At 42.6% G+C, this 22332-nt stretch overlaps 3 protein-coding genes across 5 annotated transcripts in view; all 3 read left to right on the top strand.

Annotated features, from left to right (window-relative positions):
• LOC145433270 (uncharacterized) overlaps positions 1-22332 on the top strand; it is a 223208-nt gene that overhangs the window by 49893 nt on the left and 150983 nt on the right. The gene's annotated exons all lie outside the window — the stretch shown is intronic.
• LOC145432885 (uncharacterized) overlaps positions 1-22332 on the top strand; it is a 202393-nt gene that overhangs the window by 136294 nt on the left and 43767 nt on the right. The gene's annotated exons all lie outside the window — the stretch shown is intronic.
• LOC145457123 (kelch-like protein 26) overlaps positions 6821-22332 on the top strand; it is a 65516-nt gene continuing 50004 nt past the window's right edge. The window contains exons 1-3 of one of the 2 annotated variants that reach the window (XM_080335319.1): positions 6821-9450; positions 9675-9744; positions 13251-18390. In XM_080335319.1, the coding sequence (XP_080191445.1) occupies positions 16084-17712 (1629 nt within the window). In that variant the 5' untranslated portion in view covers positions 6821-9450; positions 9675-9744; positions 13251-16083 and the 3' untranslated portion in view covers positions 17713-18390. Of the gene's footprint in view, positions 9451-9674; positions 9745-13250; positions 18391-22332 lie in introns of those variants that run through there. The other variant, XR_013920807.1, reaches the window with a different exon arrangement.

The raw sequence follows: 22332 nt of genomic DNA, 5'->3' as shown, positions 1-22332 counted from the left end.
CACAAAAACAGCATGTATGTGAGGGAGGGGTCACCGAAACGCTAAAACTACTTCCACTCAATCCACTTCACGTTTCTGCTGACCTTGCCCTCACGCCCCTCCACCTTTGTACTCCTAGTTTCACAGTGCGACACATATAGAAGACGGGAAGGCAGCTTGAGTGAGGCAAAGGGAACGGCGAAATCATACACCGCCACTTCTGTCACGATCACTTCGTCCACACGATGACGGGACTGATCTGCTGATGCTTCAGACGGCAACACAACTTGATCCAGTAGATGGAAAGTGCGCGCCCCAAGTTTGTTGTCGCTCGTTTATTGTCAATGAAGAGGGTGGCCTCTTAGTTGACTGGAAACCGTACCAAACTCCTTTAGGTTATGGACGAGAACAGTCCGGAGTGTGCACCTTCGCTGCAGTGGTGAATCCACCTGTTCGCTCTCGATCGCATGGTCACGGTCTCACAGAGCTGAGCACCACCGTCACGAAGCTTCATGGTCTTGACGTTCTGATCATGGAGCAGCAGGAGCTCATGCGCCTTGCGAACGCCTTCGGGCTCTGTGTCAAGGCGAGTACTGGGACAAAGAGGACCGCCACAAGGAAGGTTTTCTGGTCAGAGGGTGTTGGGCTGTCAAGTTCAATGAGGCACGCTACTTCGTGGAGGATCAGAGGTTTCGAACGCATTACTGACGAGCGCTTGTGAGGAGCAAAGGCTTGGAAGATTGGAGAGTTTGAAGAAGTAGACATTCCTTCATTTTTGGACCACTAACCTCGATGTTTTCCACAATCGCGAGGTTCGAGGCCGATATCTCGAAAATCAAGTGGGATGAGGGTCTCGGCGGGGCGTCTCGCAATGATTGATATTCTTTAGAAGGCATTCTTCAGGCCAAAGACTAAATTTGTTAAGAATGTATTGGAAAGTTAGATCAAGATCACTGATGATATCTATGTGTTGGAGGACTTGAATACATGATAATAACATACGTTTGGTGGAATTTTTCAGTAGTAATAGGGCTCAAAACACCTTCAAATTTGAAAACATCCAAAACTAGGCTATTTTTGTTATTTTTGGAGAAATCCAAAAATAAACAGGCCTGGTCATCGTGGATGCATATATTTTCAAAGAGAGAGGTGATATTCTTTTTCGCCTGCACCATCGAGATGCTTTGACGATGGAGTTGCGATACGGAGTGAGGTCATCTAGTCTGCGTCTCCGTTTTTTCTCCTCCACGCTATCCGTGATTGCTGAAGGCCTAGCAGGATGGCTGCGGATACCAATTTTCGAGTCATTGGTATGACCCGGCCGGGGATCGAACCCACGACCTACCGCTCGAGAAGCCGGACGCATCACCATTACACTATCTCGCTCAAAGATTGTACCTATTTGCAGGGCTAGCTTGTGTATTATATTCTTGCTTTACTTTTCATTCAGTGCAGCTTGTTGGAGGTACAGGACTTCAATATACGGTCGTATAGTATATTCATATTGAAATGAAACCGAATATTTTCGGCTGACACACGTCAGGGGTAGACCTAATCGCCAGCAACTATAGTAGAGAATGCGATTGTTGAATGTTGATATACGATGTTCTTTTGAATTATCCACTAGTTGCGGACGATTATTATTATTTTGGGCAACAAAAATTGATATTAAATTGCAATAGTGGTATACTATGGTAATACCATAGTCTTTATAAAGGCTATGGTAATACGATCTGCCGAACACTTCAGTCAGACGTTATTGCACAGTGCACACTCTGTTCAACGGCATACGACGTATGCCACTGTCAGAATACTTGGTTACTTCAGCATTAACTTCCAGTTATGATATAATCGTAATTATTTTCGTTCCTGTTGGCTGATAGCTGTGTGGCCCATCTCAAATATGTCCTAAGACTCACCAGTGCGCCATGGGCCACCCTTTGAGAACCCCTGGCCTAAGCCCACTTGGGTGTCTGATTTCAGAGACTACTCTTTCCGACACCTTTATATCTTTACATTGTATCGCAGTCTTGTGGTGTTTTGAAATGATGAAAATATTATTTAACCCGAACCCTGTCTGTAACAGCTACCCTCCAAATCCAAAAACTCATCCGTCAGATGACGCCTACAAACAAAATGCTTCGCTGATTTCGTTTCCAAACACTGAGCTAAACCAGCGACCAGGGCCCCGTGGATATACTCAGCTATCGCAGCTCCCGCAGCTATCGCAGCTATCACTTGTGGATATACTCAGCTATCGCAGCTATCACCAAAAATCGCAGACATACAGGTCATTTAAAGGTCACGTATCGTTTAGGGCGCAGCTATCAGCGCTGGAGCTTGTCTGGGTTGAATTAGTGCGCAGCTATCAGATCCGGATCAAATCTGAGTTGAAATAGTGCGCAGCTATCACATCCGGAGCAAGTCTGAGTTGAAATAGTGCGCAGCTATCAGCTCCGGAGCACGTCCGGGTTGAAATAGTGCGCAGCTATCAGATCCGGAGCAAGTCTGAGTTTAAATAGTGCGCAGCTATCAGATCCGGAGCAAGTCTGAGTAGAAATAGTGCGCAGCTATCAGCTCCGGAGCAAGTCTGAGATGAAATAGTGCGCAGCTATCAGCTCCGGAGCACGTCTGGGTTGAAATAGTGCGCAGCTATCAGATCCGGAGCACGTCTGAGTTGAAATAGTGCGCAGCTATCAGCTCCGGAGCAAGTCTGGGTTGAAATAGTGCGCAGCTATCAGCTCCGGAGCACGTCCGGGTTGAAATAGTGCGCAGCTATCATATCCGGAGCACGTCCAGATTGAAATAGTGCGCAGCTATCAGATCCGGAGCAAGTCTGAGTTGAAATAGTGCGCAGCTATCGGCTCCGGAGCACGTCCGGGTTGAAATAGTGCGCAGCTATCAGATCCGGAGCAAGTCTGAGTTGAAATAGTGCGCAGCTATCAGCTCCAGAGCACGTCCAAGTTGAAATAGTGCGCAGCTATCACTACTGTGGATATACTCAGCTATCGCAGCTATCACCAAAAATCGCCGACATACAGTTTATTTAAAGGTCACGTATCGTTTAGGGCGCAGCTATCAGCGCTGGAGCTTGTCTGGGTTGAAATAGTGCGCAGCTATCAGATCCGGAGCACGTTTGAGTTGAAATAGAGCGCAGCTATCAGCTCCGGAGCAAGTCTGAGTTGAAATAGTGCGCAGCTATCAGCTCCGGAGCACGTCTGGGTTGAAATAGTGCGCAGCTATCAGATCCGGAGCACGTCTGAGTTGAAATAGTGCGCAGCTATCAGCTCCGGAGCAAGTCTGAGTTGAAATATTGCGCAGCTATTGGCTCCGGAGCACGTCTGGGTTGAAATAGTGCGCAGCTATCAGCTCCAGAGCACGTCCAGGTTGAAATAGTGCGCAGCTATCACTACTGTGGATATACTCAGCTATCGCAGCTATCACCAAAAATCGCCGACATACAGGTCGTTTAAAGGTCACGTATCGTTTAGGGCGCAGCTATCAGCGCTGGAGCTTGTCTGGGTTGAATTAGTGCGCAGCTATCAGATCCGGAGTATGTCTGAGTTGAAATAGTGCGCAGCTATCAGATTCGGAGCACGTCTGAGTTGAAATAGGGCGCAGCTATCAGCTCCGGAGCAAGTCTGGGTTGAAATAGTGCGCAGCTATCAGTTCCGGAGCACGTCCGGGTTGAAATAGTGCGCAGCTATCATATCCGGAGCACGTCCAGGTTGAAATAGTGCGCAGCTATCAGATCCGGAGCAAGTCTGAGTTGAAATAGTGCGCAGCTATCGGCACCGGAGCAGATGTGGACTCGAATTATGCGCAGCTATCAGCTCCGGAGCACGTCTAGGTTCAAATAGTGCGCAGCTATCAGCTCCGGAGCACATGTGGACTCGAATTATGCGCAGCTATCAGCTCCGGAGCACGTCTGGGTTCAAATAGTGCGCAGCTATCAGCTCCGGAGCAAGTCTGGGTTAAAATAGTGCGCAGCTATCAGCTCCGGAGCACGTCTGAGTTGAAATAGTGCGCAGCTATCAGATCCAGAGCACGTCCAAGTTGAAATAGTGCGCAGCTATCACTACTGTGGATATACTCAGCTATCGCAGCTATCACCAAAAATCGCAGACATACAGTTTATTTAAAGGTCACGTATCGTTTAGGGCGCAGCTATCAGCGCTGGAGCTTGTCTGGGTTGAAATAGTGCGCAGCTATCAGATCCGGAGCACGTTTGAGTTGAAATAGAGCGCAGCTATCAGCTCCGGAGCAAGTCTGAGTTGAAATAGTGCGCAGCTATCAGCTCCGGAGCACGTCTGGGTTGAAATAGTGCGCAGCTATCAGATCCGGAGCAAGTCTGGGTTGAAATAGTGCGCAGCTATCAGCTCCAGAGCACGTCCAGGTTGAAATAGTGCGCAGCTATCACTACTGTGGATATACTCAGCTATCGCAGCTATCACCAAAAATCGCCGACATACAGGTTATTTAAAGGTCACGTATCGTTTAGGGCGCAGCTATCAGCGCTGGAGCTTGTCTGGGTTGAATTAGTGCGCAGCTATCAGATTCGGAGCACGTCCGAGTTGAAATAGTGCGCAGCTATCAGCTCCGGAGCAAGTCTGGGTTGAAATAGTGCGCAGCTATCAGCTCCGGAGCACGTCCGGGTTGAAATAGTGCGCAGCTATCATATCCGGAGCACGTCCAGGTTGAAATAGTGCGCAGCTATCAGATCCGGAGCAAGTCTGAGTTGAAATAGTGCGCAGCTATCGGCACCGGAGCAGATGTGGACTCGAATTATGCGCAGCTATCAGCTCCGGAGCACGTCTAGGTTCAAATAGTGCGCAGCTATCAGCTCCGGAGCACATGTGGACTCGAATTATGCGCAGCTATCAGCTCCGGAGCACGTCTGGGTTCAAATAGTGCGCAGCTATCAGATTCGGAGCATGTCCGGGTTGAAATAGTGCGCAGCTATCAGATCCAGAGCCCGTCCAGGTTGAAATAGTGCGCACCTATCAGATCCGGAGCAAGTCTGAGTTGAAATAGTGCGCAGCCACCGATTCAAGTCCGAGTCCAAGTCATCGAGCAGAGGTTCGAGTCCGAGTCATGGTATTTTGACTCGAGTCCAAGTCCAAGTGATTGTGTTGACTGCTCATTTTCCATTTATAGTCTTGTCAAACCCACTTTCTATAACTCTGTTTGGTGATATCGAATGGTTCGCATTTATAATATACTAATTTTCCTCACTTTTAATAGTTTCTGGTCGCATTTTCAAGTATCAGTAACAATAGGGTGACTAATTTACTATTCTTCGAAACTGCAATAAAATGTCGGTCTTGGCCGTCTGAGTGTCGAGTCATATGACTTGGTTCGAGTCATGTACACATATAGACTCGAGTCGAGTCGAGTCATTTCCGTATTTTGAGAATATGACTTGAGTCAAGTCGAGTCATCAGAAAATTGTGACTCGAGTCATTACAACCCTGACTCGAGTCATGACTCGGAGCAAAATTTACGTGTCAATTTCAAGTCATCAAGTAATCGCTGTCGATTAAATCACTATTTTTTTTTATACTATCTTCCTTGCTTTTCATTCAGTGTTGATGCCTCCTCTTTACATCGCCTAGGTCAGGGGTCTCAAACTCAACTTGTGTCGCGGGCCGCATCAATCAAATGATTCCAAAATATCAGTTCAAAATCCATGCCCCTTTTTCCATTTGAATATCTTAATTTTACCATACACAATATTATATTATATTTCAGTACGGTTAATAAATGTTCTATTCTTGCTACATCTCTATTCGTAAACAATGGAATCGGCAATATAATACGATAATTGGCCGGTTACAGTTATAAACCCCTTAAACCAGTGGTTCCCAACCTTTTTCGACCCATCGCCCCCTTTTCAAGGTCAACATCGATCATCGCCCCCATATTTTGTGTACCGAAAATTGAGCATACAAACTGTAATCACCGGCGGGTTGACTAAAAAAAAAAGGTCAAATTTTCGGCTCGATGTCTAGTTTGACACAATTTTGTAACTAAATTTCAGTGGGTTGACTTAAAAAAAAGGCCCGCCGTTTTGACGCGTCATCGCCCTCCTATCTCCCCCTTCGCTATTTTCGCCCCCCGTCGCCCCCTTTTTTCATTTTCGCCCCCTGTCGCCCCGTTCATCATTTTCGCCCCCGCGATATCGCCCACGTTGGGAACCACTGCATTAAACAATGGCTCCAACGATAATAAAAGCTGGTATATTTCTATAATCCCTATGTTTTAATGGTACTGGCATCAAGTTTTTCGCAGTGTTTCAACCCAGACGTGCTCCGGAGCTGATAGCTGCGCACTATTTCAACTCAGACGTGCTCCGGAACTGATAGCTGCGCACTATTTCAACCCAGACTTGCTCCGGAGCTGATAGCTGCGCACTATTTCAACTCAGACGTGCTCCGGATCTGATAGCTGCGCACTATTTCAACTCAGACGTGCTCCGGAGCTGATAGCTGCGCACTATTTTAACACAGACTTGCTCCGGAGCTGATAGCTGCGCACTATTTCAACTCAGACGTGCTCCGGAGCTGATAGCTGCGCACTATTTCAACCAGGACGTGCTCCGAAGCTGATAGCTGCGCCCTAAACGATACGTGACCTTTAAATAAACTGTATGTCTGCGATTTTTGGTGATAGCTGCGATAGCTGAGTATATCCACAGCAGTGATAGCTGCGCACTATTTCAACCGGACGTGCTCCGGATCTGATAGCTGCGCACTATTTTAACCCAGTGCGATCTCCGTGTTGGTATTTTACTTTTGTCTTGAGTTAAAACTAATCTCATCTTTACTTCAATAACAGCGCTTGACTATATATTAGTGGTACAATAATCGTAGGAACATTATATATTGTGGTTTATTGCCAATCATGGTGCAGATTGTGTGTCCAAATGTAGAGAAACATTCAGTGAAGATGATGGAAGAATTACATCGAATGAAGCAAGAAAACGATCACTGTGATTTCATAATTCAAGTAGGAGATGATGTCTATTACACTCACAAAAATGTACTGTCGGCTGGTTGTGCTTATTTCAAAGCCATGTTAAAGCACGACACCAAAGAGAGTCGTGAAGGAAAAGTCGTTTTGAAAGAGGTCGATTCTCAATGTGTGAAAAACTGCATCGATTTCATATATTCGGGAAAATTTGAGATTCCTGATGAAAAGATGAATGATCTTCTTCATGTCGCAATCATGATGCAGCTGGAAGATGTGAAACAGGCAGTATCTGACGTTTTGGAGGAATCACTTACTGTAGGTAATTACTTTTCCACAAGAGCTGTCGCCGATATGTATGGACTGTATGCCGTCTCTACGCGATTGGGAGCATTTGTTCATGAAAATATCATGGAAATATCAAACCAATCTGAATTCGGAAATATTGAGAAAAATGACATCCTCAATTTTGTGAAGTCGGAAAAATCAAAGTTATGCGAAGAAAAAAAACTTACGCTATTGTTCAATTGGGCCGAGAAAAATCAAAAAAATCAGGAACATTTGCATGGATGTCTTGAAGTAATTAAGTTTGATAAAGTCCCTCCATCATTTTTAGAACGTCTTTTGGAATCAAACCTAATCATCAGTAACGACTTAGAACTGTACAAATTGATCAATGGACATCTTTTAAAAGCTTCAAAAACGTCACAAGAAAGAAACGAAGAAATCTGCAAAGATGATTTGATAATTCTTTTCGATGATAACGCAGATTGTATCAAATCCTTCAATCCAGTAACTGAGAAAGTAGAGAAGTTTCATGACGAGACGTTTCAGAGTTTAAAAAATTTTTCAGCGATTTCTTTAGACTCGTATATCTACATTTTATGTAAGAATAAATCAGTTCATCGAATCAATATTCAGAGAAAAAATTCAAAATGGGAAAAGATGAAAGATATGATTTGTTGTCATGGATGGCATCCTCGCTCGGTTACTTTGTCGGGATCGATATTTGTTGTTGGGGGAAGCAATGAAGCAACAAGTGATGTGGAAATGTTTACTTCCCTTGTTAATCAATGGATTCAACTAAACGACAAACCTACAGCGATTCGTTTAACAAGTCTCGTATCATTGAATGATTCCATCTATTGTATTGGAGGTGAAGGACAAGATGGTGTAGAAGTTTCATCATTCTGCAGATTCACTCCATCCTCATCAGAGTGGGTTGATCTCGAACCAGTGAGATATACTGTGTGGCAGAGTGGTGTCGTTGCAGTTGATCAAAAGATATTCGTAATCGGTGGGGCGAGTGGAGGAAAGAAAGTCGAAAAAGTAGAATGTTACGATGCTACTTCAGCTCAGTGGACTTCATTATCTTCTATGAATACTTTTCATGGTCGAGTTTCTGCGTATCACATTGACAAGTGGATTTTTGCAGTAACAGATGGAGAAACCTCTAATTCAATTGAAAAGTATGATATATCGCAAAACAAATGGACTAAAGTGACACCAAAAGTGGATCAACGTTTTCGATTTTACAGATCCATATTTGTGAAGAGATAGATTGCACTCACCTGAGCAGACTTGTACAGGGCCACGTGTTGGTGACGCTGGGTATATAGTGTCCAGTAATTTTGTGGAAATATACTTCATTACTTGAAGTACAGTGTATAATCCTGCCAGAAATCCTAGTTGATACTGTCCATTGTGTATTTAGTTCCTTATTCAGTATAGATATGGTTGATGATTTTGATAACTTTGACTATGCATTGCACAATGGTTATATCGCCGATATCAGTAGTTAGGAACATACTGATTACTGTAGGCGCCAGGCGGTATGACTTGTACACATACCATGATTCTGTATGAAATAACCCACATCAAATGAGTGTGGGTGATCTATTTCTTTTTTGAGTCGCAGACAATCTTTGCTCAAGTTATTCGCTCTTCAAAAGGCATGCTCACAACAGTATGTGTTGTAAATTGAGCTTAGGTGACAAATTACAAGTTTATATGCCTATCTTATTTTATGAGAATCGTGGATAAACAATGATTACGTACGAAATAAAATCGGATGAAATTTTTGTTTATCTTGTTATTTTTATTGTTTTTGATGTATTTGGGTGTGTCAAATAAAAGAGTGTCATTTTTTCGCTATCCATGATCAAGATGCCTGATTTTTACTCAAAACTAACAATTCGATTATGTTTATATGAGGGGCTATCGGCAACTATACATCACATCTGCCGGTACGATGGCCAGGCTTGAGCAACCTTTGGTGTATATCGATTCATTGATTTTACTTTTCATAACCTGTCTTCAATTTGTTACAGTGGGTTGCAATCATATTGTCATCGTATAGGATAACATATCATTTAACGGTCTGTTCGTCGGATGTGAAATGGCTTTGGTAATAAAAGAAGTTTGCATGACAATCTCAACCGATGTCAATCAGTTGGAATCTGACATGCATCAATGTCTGACAATTCTGTCAAGGAGATAAAAGTGAGTAATTCTGAATTCATCTTTTTTGTAAAATCAATGATTTCGAATTCGAATATCTGCCATCAATGCTATGGTGGGGTGTTTTGAGATGATAAAATTATTCACAATAAACTGAACTCAAACACCAGTAACCATCATATTTATATCTATAACAACAAGTCTGAACACATTGGGTTACTGTAAAGTTCAAATTTGAATCGTTTCTAACCCAATGTATTTTTCAGGCAAGGATTTTCTTTCGATCAGAGTCAAGCAAGTTGCAACTTTCAGGGAATTTACCAATTCTCATTCAAGGTGAGTTTCATCCGGCTGCGTATTTTCAAGTCACAATTAGGATGGACGGCGACATTCTATTCCCAACAGACAGAAGTTTCTAAGAATTGATTAGTGAAGTTAACGTAATGGTATCAGTTTTCAATTTGCTCCAACGCCGAAGCTATTATCCCAGTCTGTAGGAACTGATTGAACCGTGAATGGTTGCTAATAGAACAATTGAAGTATAGCTGATGACTACCCCGCCCAACTGCATGTTCTGAAAATCCCGTCTAAAAGCATTCATTCAAGCACGCCTCTGTACTCGTTAGTGATCACCATGATTGAACTGTTGGATGGGTAATTACATCGTTGATGTAACATTGGGTACAAGGTAGAGTCTGATAACCAAACAAATCTTCCTAAATGCTGTTACCAGTAATAATCTAATTCTTGTATAATTTGTAAAATGCTAATGCAAATGCTAACAGGAAAACTGTAGGAAGTGTGAAACGAGCCAAGCTTGCTCTACAGACATTTGCTATTCTCATGCAGCATGCTATAGCCCAGCGGTTCTTAACCTTTTTTCCTCCAGCGCCCCCTTTCAAAAATTATCGTGCTCCAGCGCCCCCCCAACTTCATATTGTAAGGAATGTAATAAAGACAATGAGTAAGAGGGAGGGCCGTAACAGCACTTCGTCAACCCCCCTATAAACGATTGCCTTGCGCACCCATAGCGTGATAAACCGAACTTCTGAGGGCTTCGCCCCCACGAACCCCATATCGTGATTTCGATGGTCAGCAAAGTTTGTGTGGCCTGGTCGCCCTAGGTACCAAAATTTTCTATAATGCATGAATGAATAGATGGTTATTACATATATAAGTCGCTACAAACTTTTTATCCTCTCAGCTCACGTAATCAGATTTACCAGTAGCACTGAGTGAGTTGTTGTATAGGAAAATAAAGGGCACGTAATTATTAATTAAACATATTCGGGCGTGCCCGCAGGTACAATTATTGGTTATCAGGGCCGTAACAGAACTTCGTCAGCCCCCCCCCCCCCAAAAAAAAATAACGTTGGTCCTGGGACCCCATCGGGTGATGAACCAAACTTCCGGGGGACTTCACTCCGATACCCCCATTAGGCTGTCCGCTATTTGCTGATAGCCTATTAGGTATCTGCATTGGGTGTCCATTTACTGAGGCAGCTATTCTCGCCTAGTCGCGCGAAGCGCGAAAAATTTCACTAATTAATGATTGAATTGGTCAATATCAGCGGGAATTGCATGTAAATTGAGATTAATTTTTATCCTCTCTCTGCTCACGTAAACACATTTACCGGTAGAGCTGAGTGAGGTGCAATGTTCCCTCTAAGCTGCGCACGTGCGCAGTGCTGACACGGTCTCTGCGCACAGAAAATCTATGTTGCGCACAACAAATCCGAAGTTATTACCTTTTTTAGTCGTTACGCACTGTTGTCAAGTGTGCGCAGGCCGCAGACTCATCAAAACTTAAAGCGAACATTGTGAGGTTTCTTGGAAACTGCAGGGCCCGTTACTAATAATTAAACATATTCGGGCGGGCGAACCCGTTGGTATGACTTCGTTGCATGATGTTATTTCGTGACCCCCTGTCTGCAATATCAAAAAATATAGAATCGCTCAACGGGGATATCGCCCAACCGGAATATCCCTATCGCCCAATCGTACTAAACTAAAAGACGCACACGATTTCAGATTGGTATTTCTTCACTGACATATAATTTTTCCCTGCCAGATGGAATTCGTCTTCTGGGGTTCATATTGCCAAGACAGGAACATTCGGTGTCAGTCATTTAGGCGCCCATTGACAATTAAACCTATATGTATTTTGAAGGCTATATGTAACAAAGTTTTCGGTGTTAATTTGCTCTGAATACTCATTAAGGATATGTCCTATCACCACATCATCTACTGCGAAGCCATTTTTCTCCAGCGCCCCCCTGAGCCCAGCGCCCCCCATATCGCCCCCTGAGCGTTTCCGCCCCCCTTCAAAATCACCAGCGCCCCCTAGGGGGCGCTGGGGGCTAGGTTAAGAACCACTGCTATAGCCTAATCAAGTCATACTCATAAGAATGAACCATGATTTTATAGGCCTATTAATGGAAGTTGATTCAATAAACAAGTTTGCGCGAATTCGGTGATCTAATCTAATTGGGACAAAGCTGTTGCTATAATTACAATTTTAATCTATTTACCCATTCCGAGCTGACAAAGAAATCATGAAATAAATATTGCACACCAATACCAGTAAATTTGGATGGAGGAAAAGTCCACCGAGCGAGATAGTGTAATGGTTATGTGTCCGGCTTCTCGGTCGGTAAGTCGTGGGTTTGACCCCCGGCCGGGTCATACCAAGGACTCGAAAATTGGTTTCCGCTGCTAGGCGCTCAGCAATCACGGATAGCATGGAGAAGGAAAAAAATAGGGGCGCAGACTAGATGACCTCACGGCCGTATCGCATCACCGTCGTCAAAGCATATCGATGGTATAGGCGAAAAAGAATATCATATCTCTCTCTATCTCCTAGCTGTCCCGGAAAAGTTACTAAAAATAGGAATAACTATCTGCGATTGCATGAGCCCGTATGCATGATCAGAAGTGGTCGAAAAAGATACTCCTAGTAAAAGTAGCAATGCAAAGTTCACTCCAGTACGGGTAAAAGTATTGCTTTTCCAATAGGGTTGCCATTTTACCATATTTGGTAACAACATTAAGAGCGAAATAAACTACATGCAAGTAGTCAACGAATGATGCTTAATCAACCAATCAATGAAATTGATGTCGTTGTCTGATGTAAATAATATAGCAGGCGCACAAATGGCGCCGGGGGGGGGGGGGGGTGCCAACCTCTGGCGTAAGCTTATATTTCCTTGCAGTCCTCGCCGAAATTGTTGGCAAAGCGACGGCATTATTATATCATTTGATTGCCCCGGTTGATACATTTGGCGACGTGTAAAACGTCAATATGTACTTCAGCATTGTGGCAATATGTGGTCCGAGTTGTAGCCAGGTATCATGTACATTATTATAGGCTATCACTTCACTGAAATGTAGGGTTGGAATTAGCACACACAGAACCTTTCAAAAATGTTTGTCTTTACATGAACCGGAACCTTTCCATTGGCTGACACCATCCCTAATATATAAAATTGTAAAGAACCAATTTCATGCTTAACAGTTCTACAATAGCAGTAAAAAAAACCTTGTGAACCCCGGGTTATCTTCCGATGCAACCCTAAAGTCAGATTCCCTCCTAAATGTTTCAAAATTCCCCTCTAGGGGGGAATTCCTCCCCGATTGGGAACCACTGCAATAGTTAGTATTATTATCACAGCATTGTAAAGTGTACAAAACAGTCATCTGATATTGTAACGCTGCTTTAGAAGCGAAGTAAGCGCTGCTTTCGCTCTGATAGATACTTTATGGAAATCTCGGGACCTCCAGAATACCTTAAAATACTGTGACTCCGATGCTGGTATTGACTAACCCCTTAATATCTTTTGCAGATTGAGGAGGACGTGGCGAAATTTCAGGGGAGTACGAATGTGGCGTTTTGATGCAGGCAATCAAACGAAGAATTCGTGAAATTCAAACCACAGACCACCTCCCTGGATCACAGGTTGTCACGACGACAGAAACAGACACCGACAAAATTTCAAATTTGTCGAGGGAGAACTCATTACGAAAAGAGCCGCTTTCACTTTGTCGACATCTAGTGACCGGGTGAAGCGCACTGCGTGCCCCAAATAACAATCCAAGTTGGGCGCCAAATCAAACAATTGTCCCAAAAAGGCCGATACGGTCCAGACAGACTTGGACAACTACATAATTCTAGTTGTCTAATATGACTAATTTGAGCGAAATGCCGGTAATCTAGTTCTAATCTAATTTGTGAAATATTTCTTTGCTCGGATTCCAATGTTATTTAGGAAATGTTTCTATGCTCTAATTTTAATTCAAATCTAATTTCCGGTTTCCTGTAACTGCTACAGAAAAACTGTATTGTTCGTAATGAGCCAATCTTGCGGTACAGACATTTGCCTTTCTCGTGCTTGGAACGATGGTTTGCTATGAACCGAACCTGATTCGATGTCTAAGTTTTCGTTAACTCAGCAATTCTGATATAATTTGGAAAAAAAGTGTAACTATCTTTCCAATTTTAATCTACTTTGGAAAATACTGTTTGGCTAGTTGTTCAAGTCGAGGTCCACAAGAATCGTAAAATTTCACTTTGCCGCTCGTAAATGATATTGACGCCCCATGCTCAACTCGCAACCCGCTATGAGTTGAAACAATTACCTGTATGGATGACAAGGGAATTGTGACGTAACATCCATAAATGGGTCACCTCTCTTGCTAAGTGTGATCAGTGTTTGGGATCAAATCACTACCTTCGGGTCACGAGTCATCTCGAGTCATTGCGCATTTTGAATTCAGTCAAGTCAAATCAATCGATTTTCAAAGGTGACTCGAGTCAAGTCCAGTCATGAAATCTGCCATTTATTTGGAATAGAGGGACGTATACAGAGTTGAAGACACATGCGAAAATGGCTTCGTACGCATCTGTGAGATGCAAATTAAGCCACCGCCTATGGTTGACGAGTAAAATAAACTTATTAACCTGATTATAAACCAATTCAAATCATACACTGGGTTTGATTAAAGGGGCACTGCGCTCTAAAAATGCTCTGAAATTTAAGGGTGAAACGAAAAAAAATTTGGTGGCAGCCATTTTCTTTAGAACGCTTCCGTAATGGAGCTGCAATATATTTAAATTTCCACGGGACCTTCACGCTCCAGCTGTCGCGGAAGCGCGACATCGTTTCTTAAGCCGTTGACAAAATTTATGGCGCGACATCTTCACCTTTGCACTTGCTCGACAAGATTAGGCAATCACTTAAAGAAGGAACTTTAGATAGTTGTCAGCCCGCCACCAGATCACATCACCATCACACTGATTAGTGATGATCATGTTTTATACGTAAGAATAGGACATGTTCTGTTTCTGTCCTCAAGAAATATAATACATTCGACCCAATTTCGACATAAATCTGAATGAACTGAACGTCATCTGTTGAAAGTCGTATCTAAACCACCTTGGCGTGTAAGACATATTTCCTTCATAACATCGATTGACAACTATATAAGGTTCATTTTCTGCGTGACTGCCTAATCGCGTCGAGCAAGTGCACCGGTGAAGACATCGCGTCATGTAACGGGTAAAGAAGTGACGCGTAGCCGCGCCAGCTGCAGCGTGAAGGTCCTATGGAAATTTCAATACATTGCAGCTCCATTACGGTGGCGTTCTGAAGGAAATAGCTGTGACCAAAATTAATTTTTTGTTTTGCCCTGCAATTTGAGACCGCATTATGTTTAAAGCGCAGTGTCCCTATAAGACGGGTACCGACCACCATGAGCATTCTATAAAAAAGGGATATATAATGTGCCATTAGGTTACTATACTACTAGTTTGCGAGCTCCGATCACTTTGTTTGCGGGCAATTTATTAATGATAGAACGATGGAGGCTCAGTAAAACGCAAAATCTATGAGAGTTTGAGTGACAACTTCTTTATTATGAAAACTATTGCTTTCAAAAGTATCTTGAAATTACTAATAATAACTAAAATAGGATTTTTATGTACCATCAATCCCTGTTATTAGTAACAATATTGATAAAATTGGGCATCATTTGTAAATTGCAATTCAGTTGCATAGAGGAAGAAAATCGCAATATGCATCTTCCCGATGCAGTCACAAATTGATTCAATTTTTGGAATTATACATTGACTGGTTTAGTTAAATTGTAAAATTGATTTTGCTGCTTCCCACTGGACAAAATTAAAAATATTTGTAGTGTAGCTCAGCGGCTTGGGTTGAAGAAATGATTATGAACGACTGCGAGTCCTAGTCCATGAAATCTTGAATAAATGGTTGTAGACAAGACAAAATTATGCTATTTGACTACTTCCTAAATTTCTTTAGTGACCAATGTTTAATAGTAGTAAGAGTGTGTGTGCAGTGTGCTTGTAACGGTTTAAGATTCACAATGAGCAGACAATGCGCCGTCTACAACGGTAGGCCTATAAAATAGGCTACAAGCTGTAAAATACCAGATGATAAGTTCACCGACAGTGCAAAATCTACGATACAAACGAAATGCAGAGGTCAAAAAAATTTTGACTTTGTGAACAATTTTGACAATTTTTAACCTAACGCTTCAATTTTGACATGTTACAAAATCGCCCTACTAATCATCTTTACTTCAATAACAGTGCTTAACTATATCATAATAATCATAGGATTATTCTATATAGCCTATTGTGGATGATTGACAATCATGGTGCAGATTGTGTGTCCACATGTAGAGAAACATTCAGTGAAGATGATGGAAGAATTACATCGAATGAAGCAAGAAAACGATCATTGTGATTTCATAATTCAAGTAGGAGATGATGTCTATTACACGCACAAAAATGTATTGTCGGCTGGTTGTGCTTATTTCAAAGCTATGTTAAAGCACGACACTAAAGAGAGTCGCGAAGGAAAAGTCGTTTTGAAAGAGGTCGATTCTCAATGTGTGAAAAACTGCATCGATTTCATATATTCGGGCAAATTTGAGATTCCTGATGAAAAGATGAACGATCTTCTTCATGTCGCAATCATGATGCAGTTGGAAGACGTGAAACAGGCAGTATCTGACGTTTTGGAGGAATCACTTACTGTAGAGAATTACTTTTCCACAAGAAATGTCGCCGATATGTATGGACTGGATGCCGTCTCTACCCGATGTGGAGCATTTTTTCATGAAAATATCATGGAACTATCAAACCAACCTGAATTTGGAAATACTGAAAAAACTAACATCCTCAATTATGTGAAGTCAGAAAAATCGAAGTTATGTGGAGAAGAAAAATTAGGATTATTGTTTAATTGGGTTGAAAAAAATCAAAAAAATCAGGAACATTTGCAAATGTGTCTCGAAGCAATCAAGTTTGATGAAGTCTCACCGTCATTTTTAGAACATCTTATGGAGTCAAACCAAATTATCAGCAATGACTTAGAACTGTACAAGCTGATCAATGGACATCTTTTGAAAACTTTAAAAGCAACGCACAAAATACACGACGAAATTGGCAAAGATGAATTGTTAATTCTTTTTGATGATAACGCAGATTTGATCCGATCCTTCCATCCAGTAACTGAGAAAGTAGAGAAGTTTCATGATGAGAAAATTAGGAATTTGAAACAATTCTCGGCGATTTCTCTGGACTCGTATATCTACATTTTATGCCAGGGGAAATCAGTTTACCGACTCAATTTTCAGAGGCAAAAATCAAAATGGGAAAGGATGAAAGATATGCTTTGTGACCATGGACAGTATCCATGTGCAATTTCTTTGTCGGGATCGATATTTGTCGTTGGAGGAAGCGGTCCTAAAGCAACGAGTGATGTGGAAATATTTACTTCCCTCGTGAATCAATGGATTCAACTAGAAGATAAACCTACCGCAATATCTGATGCAAGTCTCGTATCATTGAATGATTCAATCTATTGTATCGGAGGTGAAGGACGAGATGGTGTCATAGTTTCTTCATTCTGCAGATACACTCCATCCTCATCAGAGTGGGTTGATCTCGAACCAATAAAATATTCTGTTTGGGGAAGTGGCGCTGTTGCAGCTGATCAAAAGATATTTGTGATCGGTGGGGTGAGTGGAGGGCGCCAGCTCGAAAACGTAGAATGTTACGATGTTACGTCATCTCAATGGACTTCATTATCTTCTATGAATGATTGTCATGGTCGAGTTTCTGCATATCACATTGGCAATTGGATTTTTGCAGTAGCAGAATTCAAAACCCCTAATCCAATTGAAAAGTATGATACATCGCAAGGCAAATGGACTATAGTGAAACCAAAAGCAGACCAATGTTTTCAAATTTACAGATCCATATTTGTGAAGAGATAGACTGCACTCAGCAAGTGCAGCACATCACCAATTACTCTGAGTTGGAGACAGAATCTGTGTTTGAAAAGAACGAGGTTTAGAGTTCGAAATGGGACAATTTTCGACCCCAAAAACCCACTCCCTAACTACGCCCTGGTTAGCAGTGTTGAATTCGAGCTAGCAATAGCTGCGAGAACGTCACATAACAGAACACCAGTATCACTATTCACGCCAAACTACACGCCTCAAAAATTTGCAAATGGAAATACTCTTGGCCATGAACCAACTAAATTAGTAGTTTGTACAAGTCTGCAGCTGAGATATGAATAAAAACAAAGAGGATGACAATTACAATTTTCAATTCATCTAGCTATATCCATCATAATTGCCTTGACGATTGTGCATTTACTTTTGTTTCAAATCGGCACAACTTTACGTTCAATTTTTCAAATTCTGTCATGTTTAAACTACTCTTCGGTGGATCCGTATCATTTGATGAATGTACTAGCAATAGTAACCAGTAATTTGGGAGAAATATACTTTATTACTTGTAAGGCAGTGCGTAATACTGCCGACAATTCTATTTGATGTTCCCCATCATATATTTAGCACCTTACTTAATATCGATATGGTCGATATGAGTCATGTAAGTGGTTGTAAAAATCTGTACTAAATACACTCTCGAAACCTGGAATTCTACATACGCTGACGGTACAGACAGTTGGGTTGGTTTTGCCACATCCCAGGAGATATGTATTTTAAGAGCGTGAGGATTCGCCCGTATCATGCATAATAGGCGCTCAACTCAGATATCATGCCACGCATAACTAGCAATCTTGTTGGGTATGCAGCATACCCAGAATTTCGTTGCGCATGTAACTGACAAATTGTGCGATTTAGAATTAAGCAATGTATTTTGTAATGCTGCTGCTCACGTGAGCAAATCAGCAGCAATGCATTGCTCGAACGCGAGTAGTTAGAGGACGCGACAGAAGGCCATAGGCGCCAAACCTGGGTATGCATTCTATGCAAGGCATGCCACGCATACCTAGGCATTTTTTCAGGCATGCGGCATACCTAGAATTCCGCTTGGCATGTATCAGCATAAATACCGGATTTTCACTGGTGTGACAAATAAATGATTGATTGCCTACTGTACTGTTTAGAACGAATCGCTCGGAATTAGGTCTTTGATTGTCGTGCGCTCGGCAATCATCGCTGGCCCGATTTTTTGCGTCTCCAATATCACTATAGTTCCACTGGCTTGAAGAATCGCATCTGCAATAGGCCCGGTGGGCACAATGCCATCGCTTGCCTGCACTGTCACATTTGCATTGGCTTGGTGAGCACGATTGCATCGCTGACCTACACAAACTCATGTGCAATGGGCCTGGTACGTAAGATATCACCGCTCGCCAACTATCGCATCTCGGGCCTAGCATGCGTTGGTTGCTATCTCTCGATGGCTTGGTGACAATGCCGTTAAGAATAGGCTGATTAGCGATTGTGATTAGAGAGTGATATCGCAAAACTGAATGACATCGAATGTCCACAGACATGTGCGATTATTGAATCATTGAATCCCGCTAATACTTGAACATAACCATCAGAAGTTGTGTGTGGAGGCTTGAGTAGTAGATGACGAGAACGGTTTGAACCGCCTGAAATCGCGGTGCCATTATAGAGCAGATTCCGTAACAACTCTGACATTTTGACTTGCGCAAATCGTTACCGAGGTTACGTAATACACTTTTATAAGCGCCGTATTCAATTGTTCGTGAGAGATCAGAGACTCGTTAATTGACAGCACTTCCGGACTCGTTGACAAGCTTATCAAACCACTAAGTTCGTCATCACGAGGAGATTTTATGATCGGCATTTACACATGCACTTTACCATAATGAATCGATGCTATACTAACCCTAATTATCAATTCTGTCGCATTATGACGTTATTTCTTTGTGACGTCATGCAACCCGCATACTACACCTAAGGAAAATCAACGTCAAGCGCCTATGCCAGTGGTTCCCAACCTTTTTCGACTCATCGCCCCCTTTTCAAGCTCAACGCCGATCATCGCCCCCCAGATTTTGTGAACCGAAAATCCGGTATACAATCTGTAATCATCGGCGGGTTGAATAGAAAAAAAAGGTCAACTTTCCGGCTCGTTTTCGAATTTTACACTTTTGCAACCAAATTTCCGTGGCTTGACTAAAAAAAAGGTCATTTCTCCGACTTGACTCCAATATAGCCGTTTCAACGCGTCATCGCCCCCCTATCGCCCACTTCGTCATTTTCGCCCCCTGTCGCCCCCTTTGTCCATTTTCGCCCCCCTACGCCGCCAAATCGCCCACGTTGGGAACCACTGGCCTATGCACAGCGCAACAAGACCGAGATCTCGATAGCAAAGATGTCAATTTCCATCGACGCGAAATGCAACGATCGATTGTCATCTTCCGCTGTGTCCAAATATGATATCTGGTGCGCCGACCAGGACTGACGCGTCTGCTGTGATTATGACGACAACTTGCTCAGACATTGAACGGGTGCGGGTAAGAGTCCTGCCGAGGTCGACTTCAGAATTCTGATGCTTAAGTGTTGGAGGTTTACCTAGGCTCCTCCTCGCCACCTCATCCGCGTAAGCGGTGTCTTACAAAAAGCCTAGAGGTGGGCCGTGCTATAAGTCGGCAGTTACGGAATATAAATGAAGAATATCGGCCTGGTGTAAATGACCATAGTCGTCGACAAACACTATGAATACCATAAAAACAAAACAAAAACAACGATCAAAAAATGGTGGCAGGCTCTGGATATCAAAAGTTCTGACTCCTCTGAAACTATTGACAATTGCTGAAGAGAATCCAGAACAGACTTGGCATTTGAGAAAATAATTCCTGTGACTTATGTTTATTAGCCTTCGCTGAAGATGCGTATTCGTTTGTTCTCGAGGTAGGGTTGTCGACGCGCGTGTCGACGAGTATGTTGTGTGTGTTTTTTACGGGAAATCGTGATCTTACTAATTGACTGCACAGTGCACAGTCTGACTCGCAAGCAATCTCATGAGAACGTGAGATGTGAAGTGTATAACTATATATATATATATATATATCATACGTGCAAAGGAAGCCGATCTGATCGATGTATCAGTGCATGTACTTAACCATAATGAACTGATGCTACCTTGGTAAATTTGAAATCAATTCAGCAACCGGCTGGCTGCGCCTGCTTAATATTATCTTAATTTTGTCACTATATACAAGCGACAGGGGATATTGACTGCTTGCGATTCGTCTCATTTGTCAATTCTGGCGTATATTATGACGTCATAATTCTGTGACGTCATCGATCGGAGCATAACTTCAGAAAATTAGACTTCAGCGCCTAGGTATCGTGTGATAGCCTACAAATGACACCATTGCTATAGAACAGAGAGGTTCTTGACCTCATTTTCACACCAGTGCTCCCCTTAGAAAACGTGGCGGTATGACGCCTTCTCTCGTATTACAATGCCTGTAGCTAATAACAGGATATGCTACGCGGATAGGTTGTGCCGGACACTACATTGACGTTTTGCACGATTAGGAAGGAAACAGAAAATATCGCAGGTCGTAGAATTACAAACGTTTTGCGGAACCTCGTTAGCGATCACCTCTAGAATAAATAAAGTAAAATGCCGGTAATCTAATTCTAATCTGATTTTGCTCAAATTCTAATCTAATTTGTGTAATTTTCCCATGCTATAATGCAGTGGTTCCCAACCTTTTTGACCTCGTGGCACACTTCGAAAATTTAAAATAGTTCGCGGCACACTAGCACAGTGGTTCCGAACTCTTTTGGCTTATACGGCACAGGCAACTACCAAACACATTTCCACGCAGATAGTGTAATAGCACATGTGAGGATAGTATACCTCAATAGTCTTACTGGCAGCCATCCGCAGTTCAATTGTAGTTCCAACAAATCGGGATAAGAAACCTCAGCGGAGGGGAAATTTGTAATAACTGATATAATTGGATCAACTTTACTTCTCAATTCTCGAATTTGTCGCCTGCAACATAACATTGCGCACTGAGCCTTCATTTTAACTGCAGTGCCGGCACGCTACCTAACAATCGAGATGCGAATGGCAATGTTGGCAATTCTAATTTTTAAAGGTGAACATCACTTTCAAATGAGTTCATTTCTCGATGGTGAGAATGCCTTCCTAGGTGTTCGAGGTTTATGTAGGCTCCTACTCGTCCTACGATCTGCAAAAGCAGTGTCTTACAAAAAGTGGGCCGTGCTATAAGTTGGCATCTCAGGAATCAAAATATGTAATATCGGCATGGTGTAAAATGATCATCGATGACAGACATGGCAAGAATACGACTACAAATAGAAGCATAAAAAGGTCATCATCGACATGCGTCATGTCCCTGTTCTGCCTCCGGTTGTCATGGGGGTGACAAGTAAAAGGCGAACACTTCGGCCACACCTCAATATCACGGTCCAATTACCCGAGTTTAGTTATCACCGTCCTAAATGCTACTGATGCTACTATGTGGGCAAACTAGCATATCACACCCATTGACGGTGGAGGCCCCAGTTTGATTCATGGAAGTGCAGTAGCACGTAACAAAGCGCTGCAGATTTATTAGATTA

The sequence above is a fragment of the Botryllus schlosseri genome, chromosome 1 (genome assembly GCF_051294905.1).
Source record: "Botryllus schlosseri isolate E-star chromosome 1, Bs_hap1, whole genome shotgun sequence".
Lineage (NCBI taxonomy): Eukaryota > Metazoa > Chordata > Ascidiacea > Stolidobranchia > Styelidae > Botryllus > Botryllus schlosseri.
The sequence above is the reverse complement of the archived record's forward strand: the minus strand, read 5'-3'. Positions and strand labels throughout refer to the sequence as shown.